Raw genomic sequence first — 27,539 nt, forward strand, 5'->3', positions numbered from 1 at the left:
CCAGTGTGTGGATTATGGTACCTTAAATAACTCGCCTAGGAAGTGTCTCTTTGCTTTGCTCCATTTGAACCAGTCTGGATCAGACAGCCAGGTAAAACAAAAGGCATGGCCACAGTCACAGCTAGTCAGCAGCACCCCCCAAATTTCCCCTCTCCCACCTGGGCAGCCCTGCTTGAGCCAAGGGCACAAGTGCACACTCCCTGCTCTGCACCAGCTGAGAACTGAGCTCACACAAGTGTTTATTGAAAAACTCTAGGCTGCTTCTCAGCAAAACTGAGCAGATTTTATAAAATGGAAACAATATGAGAAAATCCCTTTAGAACAGGCACAGTGATTGCCAGCAAAAATGTGTCTGGGCTCATCCTGCACTTCTCTCACAGTGCTCCAGATTTTCACTTTGCTTTTTTCCAAACGTAAGTTCAAATCTGCTTAATGCAACTGCAGACAGCAGAGATGGGGAAGTGGCTGCAGACACTTTCCCCATTCCAGCCTGTGAACTCTGCTCCTATAATGGGGACAGGCCTGTCAATGGGTCTTCTACCATGGAAAAATCAACTGGCAAAGCAGAGTGCAGGGCAGGGTTCAGAGCACCAAACCCCAGAGTGCCTCGTGCAAAGGACCTGCTCCCTTCTCCTCCCAGGGAAGAGGATAATGGATTAGAAGTACCTGCTGACCCAAAAAAACCCTACCAACCCAACTTAGTTCAGGACAACGCAGATCAGAAGCTGAGCAGAAGCCAGGCTTTCACACCATTCCACAGGCCATCTATTGAATTAGTAGAGTCTGGACCATAAAACCTACCTCAAAAATAAACCTTTTTCCTGAGGACACAGAATTTGGGTGACAGGGACCACACAAACAGCATGTAGCTAACAACTGTATGTTTATTTGCAAAAGACACTGATTTTCTACACTGGAAGCCAACTTGTACCTCTTCCTTCTCCCTGAACATGGAGAAAGGCCGCTTCAGAGTGAGCAACTCTTGCTAAGCACAGGCTGCAGGAGCCTCCCAGTGACAGCACTGACATCTGGCTGCTGGTGAGGCTGTGCCCAGAGGCTCAGTGGTGGAACAGACGGAGGTTGGTGTGGATCAGGGTGATCCCCAGCTCGTTGCAGGCCTCGATCACGACGTCGTCAGCAGCCGAGCCCGACGGGGCAGCGATGAACTGCACTCCACTCTGCACACAGGGAGGGGTCAGAGGATCAGAGGTTGGAAACCCAAAATTCCCCTCAGCAGGAGCTGGCAGTCCCAGTTTTTCATCCACATCCCACTCAACAAAGGCTTTCAGTCTCAAAGATGCTCTTTAAGGGAGCAGAAGTTCTCTCTGCTGCTCAGAAATAACCCTAAAATTGTTCCTTTGGAACCAAAAGGCCTTGGCTTGATATTCCTAAATGGTTTAATAAACTTAGTCCTCTATTCATCCCAAATCAACAAAATGAGCAATGACTGGATAATTACTGTCCATGTGAGAGCTGTAACCATTAGGAACATCCTTCCCAGGATCTGCTATCCTAGTGCAGGGATTTTGCTCAGCAGTGCACACAGAATGAAAAGGACAACGGGCTGCACAGCCATTCCCCTGGAGCCACCCCAGCCTCCTGGCCCTGCCACAGCCTTACCCGCTTGGCTCTGTCGACATTATCCCTAAAAGGGAAGAAGGCATCGGAGCTGAGGGACACATCAGAGAGTTTGGCAATCCACTGCTTCTTCTCTGCTTCCGTCAGCTGCTGGGGCACCTCTTCAAACATGGCCTGCCACTTCACCAGGTCCTCATCCTGCAGGCACGAGAAGCCAGCTCAGCCCCAGAGCACACAGCTCCCCCAGCTCCCTGCCAGGGGGATGAGTGATGGCTTTCCTCTGATCCCGGGATTTCTGTTCCATGACTCTGCTGCTGGGAACCTCACACCAGGGGGTTTAAAACACACCATCACCATAAGGTCTTTCTGCAGCCTTTTAACTCCTTCCCTTTCCTCACCACAGGACCTGAGGGCTTCCTTCTCTCCCTCCTGAATTCCAAGATGCTCTGCCTGCAGTGTGCTGCTCCATAAATGCCAGCAGGCATCTGGTAGATGACTTAACCCATGACCAATGTCAGCTCAGTTTATGATTCACCTTCTGGAACAGCAACTGATGCAGTTCTTACCCCTTTAAACAAGCAACTGCTCACAAGGTGATTCACAAGGTCCCTAATCCAGTTCTTGGCTTTTGATACTTAAAAAGGACATACTATTTTGTAGTCTCACTATGGCCTGTAACAGGGATGTCAGAGGGATTCTGAGAATCCAAAATGCCAGGCAAACAAACAGCTCTGTGTGAGAAGGAGCCACAGACAGGGCAGGGGGAACTGGAACACCAGCTGCAGCTTTAACCCATCCTCACTGCTGGGAAGAACCAGAAGCTGAAGCCAAGCTGCTCACGTAGGCATAGGGCAGGCTCCAGCTCCCAGGGTTGTGGGTACAGTATGGGAGGGGCAAATCAGGACTCTTTGCCACAGGGGCAGTAAATGACCTTGGGGGATGGATCACCATCCTGGGCCCAGGATAGCCTGTGGGAGTCCAGGACATCCCTCTGGCTGCCCTGGCTGTCTCCAGACCCTGGAGCTGGCAGGGGGCTTGGAGACCTTGGCATGAAGTCAGAAACACCTGCGGCTTCGATTTTAGCCTGTGGAAAAAGCTTCCAACTTTGCATGAGGAATTGCAAGCCACAAGGCAAGTAGTGTGATATCTGAATTAACAGAGGGTGAAAAAGAAGAATTTTAAGGTTTTGAAATAAGGGGTTCAGGTGGTCAAGATGGAGGGATTTGGGCGTGTCCCGGCCTTCTTCTTCTTGTCCTCCATGCCTTGGTGTGATGGTGACACTTTTCTATTGGTTTAAGGTAGAGACACAGTGTCTAACATAAGTGATAGATATTGGCACATTATTGTAAACATAGTGCACGTAGTTTTGAGTATAAAATGTAAACACTGCCCTGGGGAGGAGACAGAATGCCATGGCTGACCTGCTGGACAGAGCTCAGCAGGTCAGAGAAATAATGTTATAGAGAAGGAAAAATAAACAACCTTGAGAAGCCAATCCAACAAATTCAGACTCCTTTGGCTGCACGGGCTGGGAAATGAGGACTTTTACAATCTTGGGATCATCCCAGCACGCAGACCCTGAGAACGGCCCAGCTCTGGAGTCACCCCTCACAGCACACCCCAGGCACAAGCAGCACAGAGAGCTGGTGTGGCAGGAGCTGTGCTGCAGGGGCAGCTGCGGCAGCTCTCACCTCTCCGATGGTGTCGGTGACGTACTGATCGATGGCGTTGGAGATCTCGGCCCTCTTCACGCCCGGCCTGAACTTCATGGCCAGCACACGGGGGTGGTGCCGCAGCCACCAGTTGTTGGCCTTGTCCCCGGCCAGGCGCGTGCAGTGGATCCGGGACTGCTGCCCCGCGCCGATCCCGATCACCTGCAGCACAGCGGGACAGCGCGCCGGGATCAGAGCGAGCTGCACCCCAGACAGGCTGCCAGGAAACACCTCCCCCAGTTTAGCTGCTCCTCAGCCAAGCAGACAAGGTGGAGGTGGTTAGTGGGGGAATGCCTGCATTCCTGACCCTGTCTGCCCTGCTAACTTCTACAGCTCTTTGGAGCTGACAGTCACGCTCAAAACACTGATGTTCTTTCACTCTTCTAAATAACACAGTCCCAGCCATCCGGCCCAAAGCCTTAGCCTCAGGAGAGTGACGCAAGTATGGCTTCCTGCCTCTTCTGGAAAGGGGCACTTCAGTCAGTGTTAATGCCTGAGCCCAGGTCACCCAAACACCATCATCTCTCCGCTGAGTCAGGCACACACAGCTTAACCACAGCTGAGAGGCGCAGTGGGTGAGGGGCAGTTTGTCTGGCAAGGCTGATAAGGAAGTAAACCCACTGCTCACTCGGGAATGCTGCTCAGTGGCACCGTTACATCTGCCAAGGCCCTGGAGCTACCACACATCTCCTTATGCTGCCATCTGCCAGAATCCAGGCTTTTTGAAATAGCTGCTGCTAACCCTATTTAATAGCACTTGTGCTTGATCTCTAACCGATAAAATCCACACCATGATCAAGGAAGCTGCTATGAAAATACAGCACTGGCTCAGCTCTGCAGCCAGGCCCAGCCACCAGGGATGTCAGATTTGGGCTCGTAACTTTTGTCCACCCTGTGGGTCCCACTTCCTATGCACAGCTCCTGCCATTCCAGTCTGGAGATCTGACAGGAAACAAGTCTCTCCCATCATTTCCGGCTCAGCCACAACTGAGCTGTTCCCCAGACTTTCTTCAGGGACACAGTGCTGAGGCTGGAGGTGCTGGCCATGAATCCCCAGCTCAGACTGGGACAGATGGTAAAGCCATAAGTAGCAGGCTGCCCCCAAAGGAAAGACTCATTTTTCTTCCCATTCATCAAGACACAGTGACTTCACGTCTTACCAGAACCATAAAACATTCTGCTGGATCCTGTTCCCCCAGGGAACAAATGAAAGGCTTGGGAAGCTTGAGCTGCTATCAGATATAATCTGCTCAGCCATAACTGCAGTCACAGTGTGTAATAAACCATAAACCCACAGGGATATTGGTGGTACCACAAACACTGAACAGACACAAAGTTTCTTACAGTTTAGTGGCACCTTGCCCCTGACAAACACTGCTGATGTCCAACCTCTGCTCTCAACCCACCCCCTTACACTTCCAAGGGACCCTGGACGCAAAGGAGCTCGATAGCAGCGTCACACTGGTGTGTTATCACTTCCATAGAGCTTTATCCTCCCTCCCTGCACCAAGGAGAGGGCTGGCTGTGTTCCACAGCACACCAGGAACTGCCACCCAGCCCTTCAGAGTGCGACTAGCAAGGCTAGGCTAAGGCAGGAATTTTTAGCTGGGGATGCAGATGTTGGAGAGTACCCCAGACTGAGCTGCTGCTAGCAGGGGCCAAAATACCATGAAACATTCCCAAGTTTCTAATACTTGGGATGTCCTGTGTCCTTTCCCAGCCAGAATGATGTCTCAGTGTTCATCACATCCCTGTGAGCTGTGGCCTGGCACTCCTGTGATGGAATAGGGTGCTCCGCTACCTGTCAGCATCCAAGAACCTTTCTTTTCCTTTCCCTTCCTCTGTGAGCCACTTGAAGTATTTCACCTTTTTTGTGACCTAAATTTTGTCAAGTGATGACTTACTAAATTTTGGCTTGTATTCAGCAACTCCAAAAGGGCAGGGACTTTGTACTCCAGTTGATCAAAGTGATGCAGCCTGTAAATTCTTCACAAGCATTCCCACATCTGCAGAGGTTTATCTGTAACACTGGTTCAAACCAGTTGTTTCACTTTTTTTTAAAAGCACAGGTTTTGATGGAACACTGCTGGGGAAGATTTCCTCAATCCAGGCTGGAATTTCTCATTTAAAGAAGAAAAATCAGTAGGCTGAGCTTCTGCTTAATAAAGCAACCTCTAGACTTGTACCTGCATCTCCCCTCAGGCTGGCCTGTACCTATTCCCTGCCTTTTTCTTTATAAAATCCTTCTTCCTACACCTCATCACTCCCTGCCCCATATGGTACCCTCCCCCCACAAAAAAACACAGCCAAACCTTCAAAATCCTCCACAAAGGAGCCATTCCCCTCCTTTCCTACACAAAAATTAATTATGTTTCTTTCAGAGCCTAATCTCCTGGGAATCCAAAAGTGCTTAAGCAGAGCATATTAAGTGTGAGCAGTGAAAGGAGACAGCAGCACAGGGTGAGTAGGAAAAAAAAACCCCAAAACTATCGCTTAACAGAAAAAAGATTGGGTGAAAATTAAGAATTACTTGACTAAAAACACTTTGGTTCACAGGAGAGTCAAATACACTCCATAGATGGAATGCTGTGCAACAGCACAGAGTGGATGAGATGGATAATGCCCAAAGGATTCTTGCAAAATGATCCAGACTGGTCTGGGTTTACTCAGATTAACCCTGGATAATGAATGAAAACAAAACCCTAAAGACACTTGGAAATATAAAAATCTAATAAAGGACTTGACCATTGGGAAGACAAACAAAGCAGGGAAGTCACTGGGAAAGCGCAAGGCAAATTAACAGGTTTGTTTTATGCTACTGTACAGAGAATAAAGAAAGAATAATTTAAAATTGCTAATTTAAAACATGATGGTGTCATTAAAGCAAGTGTAAATCAACGTGGTACAAGCTAAAAGTCAGCCAGAACAAGAGAAGTGTTTATTGCAATTAGTGGCAGCTGGTTTCCTGCAAATGAAGTGACACTCGGGTCTAGAAATGCTTCCCACTCCACACCTTCCTGGAATGTACTAACACAGCTACCATGCTGGAAGGGCTGATCCACTCCTGAACCCATGGGGTCATTTTGGATGTCTCATACACCAGAGCTTTGCTTGGCATCCCCATTTCTCAGGGATGCTGTGAGGCTTAAATAACCCCTGGAAAGCAAGCTGGACTTCCCAGGCTTGGCTCATGTAACCCAGACCAGGGCAGAGCCTGGAAGAGCAGATGAAGAGTAGCAATGTGGAAGGTGCTTTCCACATGAAAATCTGCAAGCCACCTCTGCAGCCCAGCCAGCTGAATCCCTGCCTGCCCGGGCTGCTTCTCCTGCCCTCTCCCTTCCATATGGTACATCCATTACCACACACACTCTGGAAACATCTGCAGCACCACACTCAGCCCAGACTTGCAAAAGCACTGGGGAAATTGCAAATTGCTGCTGTGATGAGGGGAAAGGAGCAAAGACAGGGACACCTTTGTTCTGGGGCTATGAGATCTAACACTGCTGCGTGCAGAGAATAATTTAAAAGCAAAAAAAAAAAAAAAAAAAAAAACAAAAAAAAAAAAAACAAAACCCAAACCCAACATAAAGCAGAATAAAAGAATAAAAGACAAATGCAGGATCTCCAGAGATGAGGAACCACACAGCACATGACCCCCGGAAGTCCTGTGAGACAACACTGCAGCCTTTTCAGGCTGTACCAACAGCCTGACAAACACACATTGGAGCCAGTGCAGGGAGAGCACTGCAGCTCAGTCTCTACCTGTAGGGTTCACTCTTTGATCCATTTTGCTGATTTATGATGTACCAATGCTCAAAAATATTCTCTGTATTATTCTTCCATATTAATCCAGGCCTACTGAAAAACTTCCATGGAGAGCAAAGAGCCACCTAAACAGCACCACAACAAGAATGATCTGCTGGGCAACAATACAAAACTTTCAATAGCTTTACAACCAACTTTTAGGTAAATTATTTAGGCTGAACTCCTGGTGACAACTTGGAAAGAATGGACTTTTTTAAAATTCAAGATTCAAACTGATAGAGGTGAAGTTTAAGTTAGATATTACAAAGAAATTCTTCCCTGTGAAGGTGCTGAGACACTGGCACAGGGTGCCCAGAGCAGCTGTGGCTGCCCCTGGATCCCTGGAATTGTTCCAGGCCAGGCTGGACAGGGCTTGGGATAGCGGAAGGTGTCCATGCCCATGGCAGGGGGTGGAATAAGATGGGCTTTAAGGTCCTTTCTGGCTCAAAACCACTGTGTGACGATAAGATTCACAATCTCAGTTACACATTTGATAATGCCCCTATAAATTCCAACATCCATCATCAGCTTTTTAAAAAAAATATAATCAGGGAGAACGGAAGATTTTTATTGCCCCAGAGGGGTGGAAAAAAAGAGAGCATATCCCATCTTTCAAAGGAAAAAGTGAAAACAAGGAAGCATTTGGACAGTCAGAATCCAGCTGAGAAACCTACTGTAATTTCCTAAGGCTCTGCACTGACTACTGAGAAACACTCCCTGAGAAAAATGATGTGAAAGAACAGAGTAGTTAGAAAGAAATTACTCAAGGCCACAGTGCAGAAGCATGTAAGAGCTTTTCCAACCCCACCATCTAAAGAGCCAGCCCTGCCATTACCATGGAAAAATGGCAGCAAGGTTTTGAAGCGGCCTCTTGAGAAGCACTGTGCAGGGCAGCTCCCCTGGCCCCGCTCAGCAGCTCCCCGCGTGCTGGAGGGTTTCCCAGGCCTGCCTGTGAGCAGTGGGGTGGGGAAGCCCTGCTGCAGCTCCCTACCTGCCCATCCTTGGCGTAGCAGACCGAGTTGGACTGGGTGTACTTGACAGCGATGCTGGCCACGATCAGGTCCCGGACAGCAGCCTCAGGCAGCTGGAACAGAGCACCACTGTCAGCAGCACCCCGACACCCCCAGCCATCGGTTACTGAAGCACACACAGGGAAAACAAGGTAGCTAAAAATTGGTCATTTGGTCAATTACCAGCAAATTTTGTTTAGATTAAAACCCATGAATGATTGGTTTGGCAGCTGATCTCCCAACTCCCAGGGGTAAGACTCAATCTCAGTGGGTTCCATACTGGCCTTCAGCCTGAAAACTCCTCTGCATTTACTGTCATCAGATGTGCTCACAGGCAAAAACCAGGACTACAACAATTAGAACAACTCCCAAAATCTGTGTTATTTTTGAGATCCATTACTAATTTAGGAAAAGGATTTTTATTACCTCAATAGCTGAACTTGCTTCTGAGCCCATGACTAATCATGTGCTCATTAATGTCTGTTTTTGAATGAGAATGAGATCAGAGACAAAGAAACCACTGAAAACTTTCTAGTGACGTGGGCTCTAATTGCTGAGCAATAGCAGCCAGGCCAGAGTTTATACAACACCGTGCACTCAAAAGGGCGAGGTAAACAATGAGTCAGGAGATCTGATGGATCCTTAGCTCATGGCTATCTCACCATAAAAAATTGCACAAGGTAACTTCTTGTTTACAAAGAGTATTTACAAATATCATGGTAGTCTCAGATAATGGGAAAGGTCCAGCTCCTCTTATTGATCCAAGAAATCAAAACAAAAGAAAGCTATCTTGATTTACCCAAGTATATTAGGCCCAGAAAGTCCACTGCATTGTTTACTAAGAGCCAGTTAAACCTCATTAAAGTATTTTAGGAGCTCTTGAAATTGCCCAGTGGTAAATTCCTTGATGAAGGCACTGCAGTTCATTCATTCCCTGTGTCTTGAAGCTCGTTTATCCCCCACACTCACATTTTTGTTCTTGGTGACAATGTTCTTGAACAGCGACCGGTCGATGACCGCGTTGTTCCTCTTCTGCATCAGGTTCAGGCCGTAGAGGGTTCGGACCTCCACATCATCAGGCTCGTAGTGGGGATCCATCTGAAAGTCAAGGACAGCACAATAAAGCACTTTTAGATCAAAACCTACAGCCTCGCAGTTTCCACACAAAGGGGAAAAACACACACACAGAGCCTTCCAGAGGAAGGCAGGAATATTTGGAGCTGCTTCCTACATGCCTCAAGCTACAACTCCCAGCCCTTTGCGACATCCAAGGAACAGTGAATGTGGTGATTATTTCCAGAGCTGCACTCTTGGGGCACATCTCCATCCCAGCTAGAAGCACAATTCACTTACACCAGCCCAGGGATCAGGTTAACTGGAACTGTGACACTGCACTCAAGTCCACCCATGCATGGCCTTATTCAGAATTTTGGGAACCTTAGCTGAGGTTTCAGACAGGAAACAACCCAGATTAAGGTAACCAGCTCAAAATAGGAGCGTGCACACGCTTTATGTGGTTTTCCTAATGCACTGAAATGTTTTAGACCAACTTTCCTTAGCACTGCTCTGCATTCAGCCCTGAAGATACAGGCTTCACCAATGGATGACCTCATCCTTGCAAAGTTAATTGAATTCCAGGAGGTAATCAGCTGCCAAGACTGTCTGCAATTTCATTTTTTCTTGCCTGAAGCTCCTGAGCCATCTTCTCCAGCTCCCCTGGCAGCTACACTACAATTGCAACTTCAGCTAAGCCTTGGATTTTCTTTTTGTGAGGCTATAGTGAAGTTCTTTGCTCATTTGTCTCTCAGAGGCAGCAGAAATAGGACCTGACAGCAATCTGTGATCCATGAGTCATGTTCACCAAAACTGGGTGATTTTGGAGTTCCAGTAATCACTGCAGAACTAGGAAGGCAACCTGACACTGACTTGACAACACAATATTAATATTGCTTGATAAGCACGCTGGCTGCAGAATGTGAAGGTGCAACATCTCAGGTCCAAAGAGTCTGTGCTTCCAGCTTCATCCCTGACTGGAGCAGGGGTACAAACCTGGAGGACACAATAAACACCATTCTTCTTTTTGGAAAGGATTTTGAGAGCTTCTTCCTCATAGCCAGGAGCCACCACACCATCAGACACCTGCAACACAGAGAGATTTCAGCTTCCACAGGAGAAAAATGAAACAGGGGCTAAGCCTGGAAGCTACACCAGCCATTTCCTGCACTGAAGACACACCTCTCTTGGGGTCTGTCTGTATCCTACAACAGCAAAAGCACTGTTACAGTATGGGTTTCAGTCCTGGAAACAAAACCCAGCACAGCATTGTGAGCTCTGCACAGCAGTTAGTAAAAAGCACCTCATATCCCTCTAATCAGAAGGGAACTAATAACTAATATCCTCCTCCAGGGGGAAACAGCTTGACCATGACGTCCCCACGTCTCAGCCCTAACAGTAAAAGTGGCTTAAAATCCAGTAAATCTTCATTTCAACAGTGACACTCCTAAGGAGGCAAAAACGCTGGAAAAAAAACCTGTTAAGAGCACGGAAACAGAGTTTACATTCATCAGTGCTGTGAAGCAATACACAGCTTCCACATCTGTGCCTTACAGTGCGGGTGAGGTTTTTTTTCATTTTCAGCAGCACTGTACCAAAAGTTACCCTCACAAACCAGCTAAATATGCTCTTTCATTTGTTTGGCATCATAAAATCACAGAATAGTTTGGTTTGGAAAAGGCCACCTCACTCCACCCTCCTGTTGTGGACAAGGACACCTCCCACCAGACCAGGTTGCTCCAAACCTGAAAGATTCTGTGATTCTAAGGAAAAAGCAAAGCCAGGGAAGTGGCTGAGCCTAATGTAAGTGGCAAGTAGCAACCTATTTCCAAATTACTGCCTTGGGCAAGGGGCTGGCCATCAGCATTCCAAGTCCTTCACTTCTCCCATTACAGCTGCTCAACCAGGCACTTGTGACAGCCTAACCAGGGCTCCTTTCCAGAGATTTGAAATCACCTTGTGGAAAGCAGCACTGCCAGCTCTGCTATTTCACAGGTTCCAGTACACACCCAGGTGATAATTGGTAGGGAAAAAAAAAAAGCATCAAAAGACTGGTGTAAATTCTGCACTCCAGATCAGAGCATTAAACCAATGGCCCAGTAAGTCTTCCTGGTAAAATGGTCAATTTCCAACAAAAAGGCTGTTAAAAAGCAATGGCTACATCTGAAATGATGCTCCTTGATACCCTGGATTGATTTGCTGCTGCCACTGACCTCTCTGGAGATGATCTTGGCAGTAGCCACGTCACAGACATCAGACAGGGCAATGAAGTCACCAAAGGAGGACATCCGATCAGCACCTGAAAAACCCTGATTTTACTCGTTTGTCAAACTTCAGCAACAGACAAAGAAAACTCTTCCCTCCTACAGTCCAGTCAATTGCTGTGACAGCTAGGAATTCAATCCCACAGCAAAAATAACCAAAAAGAGGCCATAAAAGCAACGAGGATGAAAAATCCTACCTCAAACACATGGACCTTTACATATTCCCACAGTTCAGATATTCTTCCTTCTTCACTGCCTCTGTCAAAGCTCTAACTCTGTAATGACTACCTCCAGCACTGCAAGCAGCCCAGCTGTACCCTTGGTGGCAGGAGGACAAGGAGAGGCAAGGATCACACAGAAAGATTTTAGATAGGTGACAGTTGGAAAAAGAGGAAAGCTTTTAGATGGCTATGCTCCCACCTGGCTTTTCCTGCAAGAAAGCAGATCCAGAAATGTGGCAAATTTTTTCTTCTTTTGTTTTAAAGTAAGTATTTTCTATTTAATGGCATAGCTAAGGTGAAATCAATTCCCATCACAAATGCTCCACTGCTCAGGAAGGTCAGTTCTTCTGTCCCTGCCGTTCTAAGGGTTTATTTTTCTAGCAATCATGCAATGGTTTTGTGAGAGCAACATTCAAAGGCTGTCTGTGAAAAATGAACCCAAGCCAACATGCTCCTTATCAAATCTGCCTTGTTTTTTTGTAATCTGTGCAGATTTTCCAGGAATGCCATGGAAAATGAGACACGTAGCAAAGAATCTCAGCTAAGCAGAGGACGCTGGTTTTGTCTACTTTTTTGGCTTTTTTTCTTTTTGTGAGCTCTGCAGTACAAGATCATTAAAAAAACACCCATCAAATACCAGACAGAAACATCTCTACTCAAGTTAAATATTCCTGAGCACCCCAATGCTGAGTGTGCTACCAGCACTGCTGTTTATCCAGATCCCTTAGTCAAAGCCCCATATATATATGTGTGTGTGTGTGTATATACAAATTTGAATATAAAAAGCTATCATCTTACAGGTCTTCTATATTCACCAAGGAACAGAATTCAAGCTAGTTTTAGCTCTTTGAAACCATATACAAGGGCTGCTCTCTTGGAAAGCAGCTTCCAATAGGCAATCAGGACAATCCTTACGGAGAAAGCCCCCCTGGAGGAGGAGTGTGATGCAAAGGGAAGAGCAGGGCAAGAGCTGAGGATGCTCGGGGCTCAGCACTTTGGGCAGGCTGCTTTGCTGTGGTTATCTGGAGCCCTCACCTCTGCTCCGGGCATAGGCAGAGGCCAAGGGTGTCAGGCTCTTGTGGAAGTCGTGCACCATGCACACTTGGGCCTCCTCCTCGCTGAGCGGAACTCCAACAGCAGCACCTAGTGGGAAACACGAGCCAGGGCGCTGCAGCTGCTGCTGCCTGCCCCAGGAGCTGCCCACGCCCCGGGGGCAGGAGCAGGGCCCGGCCTACCTGCGGGACTGACGTGCTTGAAGGAGGCTGCGGCCGGGATGCCCAGCGCCTGCTTCAGCTCCTTCACCAGCTGCCACGCATTGAGGGCATCGCAGAGGTTGATGAACCCGGGAGAGCCATTCACCACTGCAAACACAGCACACACGGACATATTAAAGCAGGCAAACCCCTCTCCCCAGAGCCTGGAGAGCCAGCACAAAGGATTTCCCCAGAGAGCATTCAAATCACTACTAACTGTTCTTGTTCAATGACCCTGGCTCCTCAGCAACTGGTGGAGTGCCCAGAAATCCACACCAAGAGTAAAGGCCATTTAAAAGTCTGCTCTCAAAACGTTTTGCTCTGGCCCTGAAAGAAGAACTGCTTGTACTGACATGGCAGCACTGTGAGCATTTGAGGAGACTGGAGGAGAAAAGATCATTTCAACAATAATCCACATCCAGGAAGGGTGAGCATAGCACTGTTCTGCTGCCATACTGGGAGGCAGACTTGCAAGCAAATCAACCTCCAGCGCAGGAATGGAAAAGCTTCCTAAGAGGTGCCAGAGTTGAAATGGGGAAAATGCTGCAAAAAAAAGCTTCACTGCTTATTCAGCAGGGCAATGCCCACACGCATTGAAAGCAGTCTCAAGAACAAGAGCAGCCAGACTTTCCCTCCAAGAGAGGGGTTTCCCTCACTACAACAACGCTGTGGCAAATGGCACACCCTTGTAAAATGGCACAGAGATACACCAGACTTGTCCCAAATTTTCAAGTGGAACTAGTATCCCTTCCTGCTGCCACCATCAGCAGAAGCAGCATTCTACAAACACAAGGTAGTAAACCCCTGTTCAGATCCATCAAAAAAGAAAGACCAAAAAAGAACAAAACCAATCAAACCTAGAGAAAAACAGCTTGGTTTCTAGGCAGAGTAAATAGTGACACAAAAAAATGGGGAAGATACTAAACAAAGAAAATTGCAAGTAGAAAAGCATCTTAAAAGGATGATGAGGTTTTCCTTTGCAAAATATGGATCTAATGTCATGCAGAAAGTACACTACATACATCTGTTCATAGCATCTGGGACAAACAATCCTACAGCAACAGAGAACATGGAACTTCAATTGATGTTGTGGAGCTCAACAGAGCAGCCTTCCTGTCTCATACAGCTCAACTTTTAAGTGTGAAGTCAGTGCCACTCAGTAAGAAAGCATCTGTGAGGACACTGCTGGCCATCCCCTGGACTAAGGTACAAGATGTTTTTTCAGTTTCAAAGCCCTGTCCAAGCACTCCATTCCCAGCTATCCCAGTGCTCCCTGTAGGCCAGCAGAGCCGGGGCCTCACCTGTCAGGGGCAGTTTGGGGCTCGTGGTGTAGAGCTGCGCAGGACTCTGGTGAGGGTTCATGCCGTACCTCAGGGGCAGCTGCGACACTCCCTTGCTGTACTCCTTCCTAAAGTAGTCAGAGATGGCTGCATCGTACTGAGCAGTGTGGGTGAAGGCCTGGGGGCACAACGGAGGACACTTGTCAACTTAGAAACATCAACTTACAGAGGATTTGGTGTTTAAAGAGATAAAGAACCTCTTCCAACACGAGTCTGGCCCAGCCCTTCACGGCAGGAAAACGTGACCAACCTTGAGTGCCAGCAGCCGCCGGGTTTCCATGGCAGTGTCTTTGTCCCTTGATGCTGCCATCTCTTTAGCTACTGCAGCATAGTCGGCAGGGTCACACAGCACTGTCACACGGGCGTGGTTCTTGGCAGCTGCCCGCAGCAAGGCCACTCCCCCTGCAAGAGAGGGGCACAGGCTGGAGCACTTTCCTCCTGGGCACAGCACAACCAGGAGGCACAGTGCCTGAGGCCAGGAAGGGACAGCACCATCGCTCCTTTGTGCCACATGAACGTGTCCCCTCCCTCCAGCACAGAGAGGGGTGAGAGTGCTCTTCAAAATGCTCGAGGCTGGTGGGTTTGACTCAATCTGCTGGTGAAGGTGCACACTGACTCGGCTTTGCAGACCCAGGCAGAGCTGCAGGGGCAAGGGAATGGGATGTGGGGTGTCTTGGTTTGAAATTTCCAACCTAAGACACTGGGGCAAGAATGTGTTCCAACAGCACAGCCACATCCCAAAGAAGACGGCTGTCCCCACACATGGTTTAACCACCATCCTCTGCACACTGGGTCTGCAGAAAGATTTGCTTTTACACTGCCACACAACAAAGGTTCCCAAATGTCTCTGCAGATAATAATGAATCTTGCCCAGGTCCTCTCTGTGAGATAAAATGCCACACTTCTCCCTTCAGTCTGACTGCACTGCTATTGCAACTCTTTAAATCACACAAGATACTAGGCTGCTGCAAAGGAAAAGTAGAGGCTGGCATTGCTTCATGCAGAGCAAGTATTACTCCATAAAACATTTAATAGAGAGCTCTGCTGGGCATCATCTGGACTAAACTACTGCAAGAAAATCCAATCCCAATCCAACCACATGGCACCTAACTGTGCCTGTGCTGTTCACAGGCTGCCAAGCAGAGATGCTGCAGTGAAGGCACAGCAAGCCTTTGGGGTTAACAACTAGCAGCAAGAGAAAACATGCTAATGCAGGTGTCCATGCTTCCCAGCACAGGTCCTGAGCACTCTCTGACACATTCAGACCAACCCCTTTCCTTCTAATGGCTTCCTGCAGTGACCTCAGAGCAGTCCTGCTCACTGTCAGAGCACTTCCAGTGGCTCATCTCTGCTCTCCAAAGCTCATGTTTTTTCAAATTTCTATTACACTGTCGTGCTGTAAAAGAGGTTTAGTCTGCTCTCATGTTTCAGCAGGAAGCAGGTCCATCTGGCCTTTACTAGCACAGCCCTCAGGGCAGTGCAGGACTTGCCCCCCATGCAGCATGCCTTGCCAGCCTGTTATTGACACTTTAATTGCTTAAAAGCAACGAGGCTTACCCAACTATGCCTTCAGCCTGCTCCTTGCAGCTCCTGAGCAGACTTCCTTTACAGGTGTGCAAAGACCACCAAACAAAAAGAGAAGAGCTGAGACCACTCAGAGTTCAGAAGCATAGAGTCTGTCTGGAAAGCAGAATTGCTCTCCCCTTCAACTTACCAATATCAATCTTTTCCACTGCATCCTGTACAGTCACACCAGGAGAAGACACAGTCTTCACAAAGGGGTACAGGTTACACACTACAACTCTGAGAATTGAGAAACTTGGTTATTCAGCAAGAAATAAAAGTGTCAAACTGGGCTTGGCAAGCACAATCCCCAGTGATTTTATGATCTTGTCTCTCAGATCAGGGACCAGCATAAAATCCTGTGGCCAAGAGTGGTGCTCAGCCCAAGGGCAAGTGATGGTATAGTGCATTATAACATTCAACAAAGAATGTCAGAGCCACAGCTTACAGCAATCAGATTGAAGGAAGAGCTTCTTTAAATACATGTGCCTGAATACAAATGTTTAGTGATTTCGGTGCACAACCATTTCAAAGAACTTCAAAATGGACTCCCACCAGTACTGAAAATGGGCATCCACCAATTCTCAAAAGAGTGTAAGCACCCAAGAAAGGTCCATTACAAATGAAGTACAAGCAATCTAATTTTTCACAACTTTTCCAGGAGCAGAAAATGACCTACATGTCACCTTCTGGACTTTTAAAATACCAACAATATATGAAACCCGAGTGTGCAGCCCAAATGCCATAAAGCTTCTGTAGCACATGAAAGTGGGGGAGAAAATCGACTTTTCCCTCTCAAGCTAAGACTGGACCTTACTGGAATTAGTTTTTCCATCTGATCTGGAAGCAGGTCTGTATTCCATCAAGCATGATGGAATAACTTGCCTCTCTCATCCCACCAGAGCCACAGGAACTGCAGTGAAAAGAGGGATTCCTTCTGACCTTCTCAAACAGGGTTTTTAATCCAAGAGAATTAATTTACTCTCTTGATCTGAGTACATGAAGGTATTGAACTCCAAGGCAGGCTCAGTGTGGCACAGAACTGCTGTGATGAGTACCCTTGTGTCCAACTTACAATATTCCTTTGTTCCCACTCCATGTGAACTCCAGCAGAAGGGATAATAAGTATGGTTTTCAGAAACTCCCCTGTCTCTAAATTTCTTACAATTTTTATTGTCTCTTCTGTTTCTAATGTCCCCTTCCCCCCAATCCATTCATGCTCCTGACCTGCTGCAAACCATCAGGAACCAGTGGACTTTAACACTGCTAACGCTTTTACCTGTGCAAACCAAGACAATCAATACCAGGCTTTCCTTCACTGACTTGGACATGCAAATTTTATGCAACTATGCAAAGGCAGTCCTGCTGAGGATCAGCTACTTCTGCTTTTTGCAAGAGAACTTGAATCCAAATTACCAGTCTGCATGCAAGTGCACCATAAGTCACTGATGTAAGGGCACACTATTCCCCCTGCAATTCAGCAGAGCCTGCTTTAATATGCAGAATGCTCTGAAGAGCCACCACTGCTGAGCCATCTAAGAGGACTCCTGTGGTTTTAAATTTCAGGTTTTCAAATTCAGCCCAGAAATCCATCCATCAGTTTCTAAAAGTAATTTTGAAACTCCAGATGCATTCTGGCCCACAGTCATACCGTACCTCCCACCCTGGCTACACCTACAATTTGCTATGTCCAGCTCAGCCATTTGTTTCTGAACCAGGAGCTACTCCCTGATGTACAACTGGTTATTCACAAGCAGTTGTCGGATGTTAACACCAGTTAGTTACATTCAGCCCCCAACTGCCCTGTGTGACTGAACTTAGTAGACACATTCTAACAAATCCTGAAACAACCCCTAAACTTTGGTACATTAGTGCATAAACTTTGTTACTTCAGCTTCTGGATGCAGCTCACTTGCTCCCAAGATGGCTCTCAAAGTTTAAGTTTTCTGTCTCTTATCTGTGTGTTTTCTGTCTGAACAAACGCAGTGTTCCTGACCCATTTGCCGTGTCTATTCTTTATTTATGTGTGGAAACTCAGTAAACATTATGCAAATATCAAAGGGTATATTTACTAAGCAAGCATTTCAAAATCAGGGATTGCCATCTGATCAGACACGTGGAACCAACCTGAGGGAGAGCCAGCTTCAAAAGCACTGAACTCAACTCTGCAACACGTGTAACATGACCCTACACTGACTGTGTGTAACGTGTCAAATTTCCCAGGGAACCAGCAGAAATTCAAACTTTTGAATTCCCTGTGGAAACCACAACATAATTTTCTTGCTTTTCTCTTGTTACAAGTGGAGAAGAGGAGCCTGTAGAAAATTATGTTTTTAAATACATACTACATCCTGCCAGGGCAAAGAAAGGAGACTGCAGATCAGCTGCTGTGCAGAGGTTACAATTCCTACTGCTCCCCTTCCTTGGTGTTGACTGAGCTCTGCTGTTGGTTTTTGATTACTGATGGATTGCATGACATCCCCCAACATTTACCTTACAAGGCTGAAATCCTGTTTCTTCATATCAGCATTATCCTCTGGAATATTGCGAGCCAGGATGCCTAGTTACAAAAAACCAGTGCATCTTCACTAAAAAAGAACTGTATCACCAACAGGTTTCTAATTCAACATCTCCCTTCACACTGTGCTTTTGTCCCCAGAGCCTTTCCACCTTAATTTTTCCATTTTAGTTCAGACAGCACCCTCAGCCCCTGCTCCTTTATTTCACTTCACAGTCTTTGGCTGTTCAGATTCCATGCTAACAGGTGTTCTTCCCCCAATGCTAAATCCTAGAGTATTACAAACTCTGACCAGCAACCTCAACATTGTACTTTCTAAGCACTCAGTTGCTATCCTTAAAAGACTGAAACCATCATCAAGGGGAGAGAAAAAGGGCACCTGCCCTATGAGACAAGGGAAGCAAGAGAGAATGAGCAGTGCAGGTGGCTGGTGGGTGTAGGAACTCAGAGAAACATGAGGGTGACAGGCTGGCACCATGTGAGGAGCAGCACAGTTCTGTGCTCAGGGTCACGGGAGATTGTCTCCAGCCCTCACATACAATGGGCAACAGGTTCCACTTGAGGTACCTCAAGCACAGCAACAGGAGATGAAAGAGCATATGGATTAAGGTACAGGCAAACCAGTTATCGAAGATCCTCCCTGCTGAAGAGGAGTCAGAGAACATCAGAGCATGCAGAAATCACCTCTAGAGCCTACGCTGTTGTGTTCCTTGTGCTGCACACCAGACCCACCCACAGGTTAAACTCCATGCAGCTGACTCTGCAAAGGCATTTACAGAGCAGCTCTGTTACTTATAGCCCCGGGGAGAGAGCTCTGCTAACTGCAGAGATGACAGCATAGCAGCAAGGAGGTAATTCAGCCACCCTGCACTTCTCCACCCCGTGGCTTTTCACCTCTCCTTCTGTTCCTGGAGCAAATCTGTTCTTATTACTCGGTTCTTCCACACAACCCTTAAAAAAGGCATCTATCAACTTCTACTTCTCACCCTCCCTGCCCTCTTTTAGAGTGAAAGATGTATTAGCAAAAACATACCAGCATGGACTGCAGGATGAAGGGTTTTCACACGTCCACCAAGCATCTCAGGGAAGCCTGTCAGGTCCGAGACATCTCTGCCCAAAAAGAAAACAGCACGGAAACAGATGTGCCATACTGACTTTATCTAGAGGCTGAATAACCCAAACCAAAGAAAATGCATAGATTTCACAACAAACCCCCCCAAAACCAAAGGAGCAAAACCTGCTTTTCTCACAGATGGAAAGAGAGTTCATGGGTCACACTAAGCAGTGCAGCTATTTCTTGAATATACTGGCATAACCAAGATAAGCAAACCCCAAATCAGAATGGTTTACACAGAGAATGGAGGTGCTCTTCCTCCCAGCTTAGTTTCACCACTCCTTGTGACTGATTAGGGTGGTAATAACAATAATGAGGGAAGGGGAAATGTGAGCATCCTTTGCATCAGGCTTCACTGACAGCACAGCCAAGGAAATAGGTTGGAGAGACACAACCAAGGGCTGGTAACAGTGAGCTCTGGAAGTGATGCAGATTCGTGCTGATGTGTCACAGGGGCAAACCACTGTGTTCAAAGGGAGCAAAAACAGAATCACAGTCACCTGTCCTGCCAAATAATTGATTTTTTTTTCATCACTGCACTGAAACACATTTCTATTTGGCCAGAGCTGGCTTTTTAAATCACAGCATGGAAGAAACCAGAACAAATTTTCCCCGAATCATGGGCTAAAACAGCCAGTGACTGTATGTGACCTCTTTCCAACAGTGGATGCACAACACTTAAAGGCTCCATCTGCATTAAGTGATTGTGCTGGGAAAATTATTTGTGACCAAGGAACTCCAGCAAGCTTCAACATATTCCTGACACATCAGTGCTGTCCCAGGACCAAGCAAAGATCAGCTTTCACCTGGCTGCGAGGAGCAGCACTCAGGACAGATTATGAACATCAAAGTAACAGATTGTCCCATGGAAATAAAACTGGCTCAAGGCAGATGAGGAATCCCAACAAAAAGCTCCAACACCTCTCCTCACTGTAACATTCCTCAGCCTCAGCCAACAGACCCATAGACAAAAAGGTTCTGAAATTTGCTTTAGGGCAGGGTTTTCTTTTTTGTTGCTGTTTTTGCAGGGAAGACTTCTTTCAGACCCGTTTTCACTCATTTTTGTTCACGGAGAAAACAATTTAAGCAACCTCAGGGCCCAAAAGAGCATTTCTGGTGGTGATGTACAGGCGAGTGTGAGTACCTGACCGGCAAGCCAGCATCCCTCAGGGACTTGGCTGTTCCTCCGGAGGCAATTAAACCCAGGCCAAGCGCATTCAGGCTCTTCGCAAATTCCACCAGGTTGGTCTTGTCAGAGACGCTGAGTAAAGCTGGCAGGCGGGAAGAGCACGAGTGTTCGAGTTTTAACGGCGGAACAGAGAAAACGACAGGATTAAGCGAGTAAAGCTTTTAGAAGTTTCGTAGTTTAGGAGTTTATGCGGGGCCAGGTGCCCGGGGAGGGGGAGGGGAAGCAGCACCGGAGCCTCGCGGTTCTCCTCAGGGGAAGCCGCCCCTCAGGCCAGGCCACGGCCTCGGGGCGGGCGCCTCAGGGCGCCGTCCCGCTGGCCGAGCCCGGCCCCGGGAACGAGGGACAGCCGGCCGGGGACACGGCCCGCGCCCGCCCGGCCCCGGGAGCGAGGGACAGCCGGCCGGGGACACGGCCCGCGCCCGCCCGGCCCCGGGAGCGAGGGACAGCCGGCCGGGGACACGGCCCGCGCCCGCCCGGCCCCGGGAGCCAGCGCTGAGGCGCCTTCCGGGGCCGCCCCGCCGAGCGAGCCGGCGGCCATTGCGGGCACCGCGGCGGCACCCCCAGCCCTCAGGGACACCCTCCCCGCGGCCAGCGCCCGCCCCGCGTTACCGAGCTGCTGCCGCGCGGCCATGGCGCCGTCGGTGCGTGCGGGAGGCCGGGAAAGGACGAGCAGCCGCGGCCCGGCGGGATTTGGGCGCGGGCGGCGGGAGGCGGAGGGGGCGGCCCGGGCGGGGCGGGGAATGGAGGGAGGCGGCGGTGCCCGGGTCGGGAGGCGGGCACGCGTTTTTTGGGACACACGCGTGTCGTGAGGTGCCCTAGAGTGTGAGGATGGCCCGGGGGGTTCCCGCTGTACACACACACACACACATATATATATACATTCGTGTATCTGTGTGCATTGACGCGAGTGCAGCACACCCGCGCAGAGGTACATGCATGTGCACATACAGAATGCTCGGTGGTGGGGAACCCAGCTTAGTACACAGGTGAAAACTGAGGTGCAAGTGAGGCAGTATCTCTTCACAGTGGAAGGTGGTGCAGTAAGGCCCATTAATTTTTTCCAGGATACTGACAGGAGTTTCACCTATGGAAAGTCCTCTGGCAGAGCTTCCATACGGGCAGAGGCAAAGCACTCATTTACCAAGTCTGAGGTAAAAAATCTTTTGCAAATAGCAAAATGATGCTTTTCTTTATTTATTTTTTATTTGTCTCCTTAAGGGGAGCTTTTTTTCCTCTCTGCGGGCCTTCACATTTCCTGATACTCCTTTGTTTGTTTGCATGTGGTTCACAGGTAACACTGACTGAACATGCTGGCTTTAACTGGTTAAAATCTCTGCTGTGCCCCTGTACAGCCCAGCAGGGTTTAGCTGCAGCATCAGCAGTGCTCTGCAAGTAGAGAACTCTGCAGTTAATTTGCAGCACAAGCCCCACCTGGCAATATTGAATCAGCAATTATGTCAGCACGGGCAGGCCCCTGAGGCATCCCTGCGTACTTCTGTCACATTTCCATTGGCCACACAGGGGTTCACTGCACACCTGCAGCTCCCAGAGCACTCAGACTGCATTAGGCTCTCCACTTGGTTAAAAAAAGAAGGAATAAATGGAAGTTTTTAGCTCTTGCAGGCAAAAAGGTGGGAAATACAACGCAAGTGCAGCTGGAAGGCCCAGACACTTGGCTGCTTTGATTTGTGAGTCTCTGAGCTTGGGCAGTATTGTCTGTGTGAGGAAGAGTCAAGCCAGAAATGCCAAACATACTGAATAAACCCAGTGTGTATATTACTCTCAGTAGCAGCTAGTGACAAGCAGCAATAAATTACTGCTCAGAGGGTGTCTGGGGCCAAATGAAAATATACTCTTAAGTGGTACATGAGCACTATCATTATGAAAATACACACCTTGGAGAGAATAAAAGTTGTGCAAAGAGTACAGCTGAGGTGTGCTTTGATGACGATGCATGTATGAGCAAATGAGCAATTTGACAGAGCACTGCATTTTAATCCAACGTTGGAGAGCAACTGTGTATTCCAGCAGGGTGCCTGGTGGCCGTGTTAGCCTGTGCACAAGGACAGGGATGCTGCTGCCTTCAGACAAACAGTGGGAGGGAGGTTGTCATGGTCAATATGGTGTTGGCTCCGTTGCCTGTCCAGCAGTTCATTGTCCCTTGGCACCTGAGGTGAGGCTTCTGTTTGCACAGGAGTGGCAGGGGGTGGTTTGGGCTTAATCCCTGTCCCAGCACAGGAGGGACATGGAGCTTTTGGAGCCAGTTCAGAGGAGGTTGCCAACATGATTGAGGGACGGAGCACCTCTGCTATGAGGAAAGGCTGCGAGAATTGGGATTGTTCATCCTGGAGAAAAGAAGGATTTGGGATGACCTAATTGTGGTCTTCCAGTGCCTGAGGAGCTGACAAGAAAGATGGAGAGAGACTCTCTGCAAGGGCCAGGAGTGACAGGACAATGGGAGATGGGGTCAGACTGAGAGACAGCAGGGTTAGATTCTTCCCTGTGAGGGTGGTGATGCCCTGGCACAGGCTGCCCAGAGAAGCTGTGGCTGCCCCATCCCTGGAAGTGTCCAAGGCCAGGTTGGACGAGGCTTGGAGCAACCTGGGATAGTGGAAGGTGTCCCTGCCCATGGCAGGGGCTTGGAACTGGCTGATCTTGAATGTCCCTTCCAACCCAAACCATTCTGTGATTCTGTGTCTGAGAAGGGACGTTCTGGCTGTGTGCTAAAGGGGTGTCTGGATTTGAATGTGATTGATACGTCCTGGTTTGTGGATGGCTTGCAGGGAAATCATACAATCTCCCTCCCCAGAGGTTTAGTTTTGCTTTATAGGGCTTAATTTTAATTTGTTTTGGTGATATTTAAAGGATATTCAAATATCCTGTGCTCTGCTCATGTCTCATCATTTATTCAATAGGAATGAGGTCTCATTGGAGCTTTTTCCTGGTGTTTTAAAGCATTACAGAAGCTCATCCTGAGCCAAGAATGCAGCAACATCATATTGGAAATAATGGGAAGAGGTAAACGCTAGAATTACAAATACCACATTAAGGTTATTTCTAAATCATACTAGGGCCTACATCCAAGAAAGAAAAATCAGACTTAATAAGCACTGTGCTCTGCTGTGTTAATAAGGAGAAGTAAAAAAGGTTGAAGCTGAATAGAAGTATACAAAAGGGATTGTGTTGCTGGTGTTAGGACAATACCCTAGATTCCCTCCTCTTTAGGCTGTAGGGAGCAAGTGATGCTTTTTAGCTTGGCTCTGAGTCTCTGTTGTAAGTCTGTTTTCTATTGTTGGGGTTTTTTTTCCATGTGGCAGACCAAGAAGGGTGTAGAAAACCAGGTCAGTTTGGCTGTTGATTGATTTGTTAGGGTAGGAAGCAAACAAGGTAGGAGTCTCCAGCTACCTGCAGCTGCCAGTGGTTAGCAGAGGGTGGGCTGGGCCTGCCAGTGGACAAGGAAGACCCAGCCAAAAAGCAGGACTCCATTCAAAGTGAATATCCATGGCTGGCCTGTTTGGAGCTTCAGAGATGAAGTGTCATGAGTGGTGAGCATTACACCAGTGGTCTGATCTGGATCTGTCTTAGCCCAGGAAAGGTGTCTCATCATCAGAAGGCTGCTTTGGAAAAACATGTTACTCTGGGTATCTCTGCCTGTATGAACACAGTCCTCAGCTTTGAAATTCCCCATCATGCCAAGCTTATCTTCCTTAACCAGGCCCTGCTTTCATTTACATCCCTCTCCACACCTTTCCTCAACAACCCCTAGCCTGTGCTATGCTCTGTGTTGCCCTCAAGCAAAGGTTGTGGTATTCAGCATGATGTAAGACAAATACACCTCTGTCCTACTCAAACTCCTGTTTTCTTCCCTGGCAGCAAGGAGAAGCAAGAAGTATATTGTTCTGGTATCTACTATCTCCCTTGAGGATGCTGTTTGCCAGGCACTGGGCCTCAGTTTCTCCAGTCCCCCAGAGACCACAGTCTTGCAAGCACTTATCTATGCCCCTTACTCAATATTATGGGATTGCTTACTGCAAAAGTCTCCTGGAGGCTTGGAGTGCCCTATCTCAGATGCTGCACAACAGTAGAGGTGAGAGTGGCATTGAATCCAGGCTGCTTCTCGAGGGTTACTGCTGTATACATTTTGGTTTGTCTGCCTTTTGCTCTCGGGGTTCATGAGAACTTCAGGGTAAAATCTTCTTGGTGTATTCCAGGAGAAAAAGGGCTGCTAAGTGTTGCTCTGTTGAACCTTGTTTAAGAGCTGCATCACACTGCCTGTGCCACTCACTGTGAGTTAACTCTGGGGCAGCTTCAGCACTGAGCTGATGAACAGGCTGGCCAGGAGTGTTCCACAATAACAGAGAGGCTCAGAGCCCTGATGCATTTAGAGTTTCTTTTTCAGCCCTTATCAGCTTGGAGCAGCCTTTGTTTTACTGTGCTCCTCGGAGGTCCCAGTTAAATCACATCCGTGCTGTGCCAGCTGTCGGCTGTCACTGTAAATCCCTGCTCAGGGTCCCATGGCGCAGCTGAGGTGACAGTGAACCTTTAGCTGAAGTTCAGAGACACCAAAGAGCTCTGCACATTCAATTTGACCTGGGGTGTGAAGGTTATATCCCCTCTTCACTCACCAACACCACTGGTTGGTTTTCCCAAACCTCTGATATCAATGTCTAATGCTTTTCTTGCAAAGGAACCAATTTACTTTTAATAGAATAAATATTACAGATTTCAGGCTGAGTTATTCTCCTAATGCTGTGGCTTATGAATGAGACCCAAAGGTGCATAAACTGAAGGATGATTTATTTTCTGAATGCTCCCATTCCTTTCCTCCCAGAGGCTGGTTCCTATCCAAGCATTGAAGGAAAAATAAGACTAAAAAATATGAAATAGTTTCTCCTGTTGATGACTTAGTGCCTACTCTATGATCTGAACCCCACATATAGGCTGTGGGTGAACAGGTCTGTTTGAAATTGCAAATATGGGGTTTGCAGTAAAAAAAATCCTATCCACTTTGAGCTTCCTTGCCTTGTCAGGTTACTTGTGTGAAAGGAAGAATTCCCAGAGAAGAGGAAAGAGGAGCAAATACTTTGTATGGGTATTTTTGCTATAAGTGCAAAGAAATAACTTTATGCATAAATAACAGGCTGGTTTAGCTTTTCACAGCACCATGGAATCCCAGAATGGTTTGGGTTGGAAGGGACCTCAGACTCATCTCATTCCACCCCTGCCATGGGCAGGGACACCTTCCACTATCCCAGGTTGCTCCAAGCCCTGTCCAACCTGGCCTTGGGCACTTCCAGGGATGGGGCAGCCACAGCTTCTCTGGGAAATTGAAATCACCGATTCATCGGTGTCTCCCTTTGCCCCCAGTGTTTTGGACATCAGTGTTTGTGTCCCTGGGTGAGAGGGCTGCTGCCGGGCGGGCTGTCCTGTTCCCGCCGGGATCCTGCCGGGATGCTGCCAAATGTGCAGGGAACCGGCTCCCACTAGAGCGCGCTAGTACAGTTAAAATAGAGCTGGTTTTCCGCTGGCATCGGGGTGGAACCATCAAAGATGCCTGTGTAAGGAACGGCATTTCTGGTTTTCAGCAGGGATTCTGACTAAGTTCCCCATCTTTTGAGTACAGTTTCCCTGGATGAGTGTGCAGCAAAGCCAGCTGTAGCTGCCTTAGAGCATGAGGTTTGGTTTGGGATGAGTGCTGGCAAAAACCTGTTGGAAAGCCCTGGCCTGGACAGAGAGCAGCGAGAGGCTTTGTCCTCAGGGCCTGTCTCATCTCACAGTCCCTTTGTTTGCTGCTCTGTAAGGCAGAGGAAGTGGAAATCCGTGCAGTACCTGGACATGGACAGGGGTCCCACTGTTGGTCTGCTGTTGTCATTTGTGCATTTTGAAGCTACCCCTAGCAAATTTGCCCGTCTTCACAGGAGCATTTCCTGCCTCCACCCAGGCCCTTAGACCCCTGTCTGCTACCCTCATTTGCTTCATGTTTACTTAATTAGCCAGCTGGAGCATAATTCCTTTCATGATCTACTGTCTAATACATAAAGATGACAGTGACATGAATCTTGGCTTAGCTTTCAATTTGCATGTTAATTCATTGTGGTTCCCCAGATAGCTGGAATTTGCTCCAACAGGATCTGGAAGATTATGAAATGGGCGGGTGTTCTCCTGTGTCCCAGCGAGAGCCTGGAGCGACAGGTGACACAGTTTTACTGTCCACCAGGCACCATCTCTGGTAGATCTACAGCAAAAAGCAAGGCAAAGGTGAAAAGCAAAAATCCTAAAGGAGGAGCTTTTCTTAGTACAAAATGCAAACAGAGTCATGGCTCTGGTAGTTGAGAAGCATCTGGAAATCAGTGAAGCCTGGTGAGAGAGCCCGCAACAGATTCAGAAGGAACAGAGTGATTTTACATAGCAATCCAGCCCAAATCATCTCTGCTTCACAAACCCCTGACACTTGTACCTAGAAAAGAGAGTGACTGGGCAGGGAGGAAACAGTGATTTCCCTGAGTGGCAGACAAGCCATGTTGGCTGTGAAGGGTTTAGGCACAAGCCCCATCACTCCATGGGACTCATCTTTCCGTGTGACATCCAGGAGCTGGCTTCCAGGGAAGGAAGTGCTGTGAGCCTGTGTTCAGTTCCAGCTCTGGGGGACCACAGGAACACTGTCAGGCTCACAGGAGACTGACAGCAAACTCAGGCAGAGCTGCCATTTTCCTGAAATGCCTGGAAAAACTGCACCTTGCCAAAGGTGGCACAAGCAGGCTCTGTGGGAAAGACAGCCATAGGTGGTTATTTATCTGTTACGTTAGAGCTAACTGAGATCCAGACCCTGGAGAGCTGGGATCCAGGATAAAAACAGGGCTTGCCGCAAGACCCTGTGAGCTGAATAGAAATCATGGCTAAATAGGAGGATGGGAAGAGAG

General features: G+C 48.0%; 2 protein-coding genes across 2 annotated transcripts in view; one reads left to right on the forward strand and one right to left on the reverse strand.

The window, feature by feature from the left end:
- Window positions 1-866: 866 nt before the first annotated feature.
- On the reverse strand, window positions 867-21,348 carry ATIC (5-aminoimidazole-4-carboxamide ribonucleotide formyltransferase/IMP cyclohydrolase). Its single transcript, XM_002189159.7, has 16 exons — window positions 21,229-21,348; window positions 20,575-20,701; window positions 19,350-19,426; window positions 18,292-18,358; window positions 15,950-16,038; window positions 14,486-14,637; window positions 14,197-14,353; window positions 12,878-13,003; window positions 12,678-12,785; window positions 11,371-11,456; window positions 10,154-10,243; window positions 9,074-9,202; window positions 8,086-8,178; window positions 3,270-3,452; window positions 1,621-1,776; window positions 867-1,178 (listed from the first exon to the last, which is right to left on the reverse strand). Exons 1-16 carry the CDS (start codon window positions 21,248-21,250, stop codon window positions 1,059-1,061), a joined length of 1,782 nt encoding a protein of 593 aa, XP_002189195.3. The 5' UTR covers window positions 21,251-21,348; the 3' UTR covers window positions 867-1,058.
- A 320-nt stretch (window positions 21,349-21,668) lies between these two features.
- ABCA12 (ATP binding cassette subfamily A member 12) overlaps window positions 21,669-27,539 on the forward strand; it is a 104,852-nt gene continuing 98,981 nt past the window's right edge. Inside the window, exon 1 of the mRNA XM_072931868.1 lies at window positions 21,669-21,770. The gene's annotated coding sequence lies outside the window, so the exon portion shown is untranslated. The remainder of the gene's footprint in view (window positions 21,771-27,539) is intronic.

This window comes from Taeniopygia guttata, chromosome 7, assembly GCF_048771995.1.
Source record: "Taeniopygia guttata chromosome 7, bTaeGut7.mat, whole genome shotgun sequence".
Taxonomy (NCBI): domain Eukaryota; kingdom Metazoa; phylum Chordata; class Aves; order Passeriformes; family Estrildidae; genus Taeniopygia; species Taeniopygia guttata.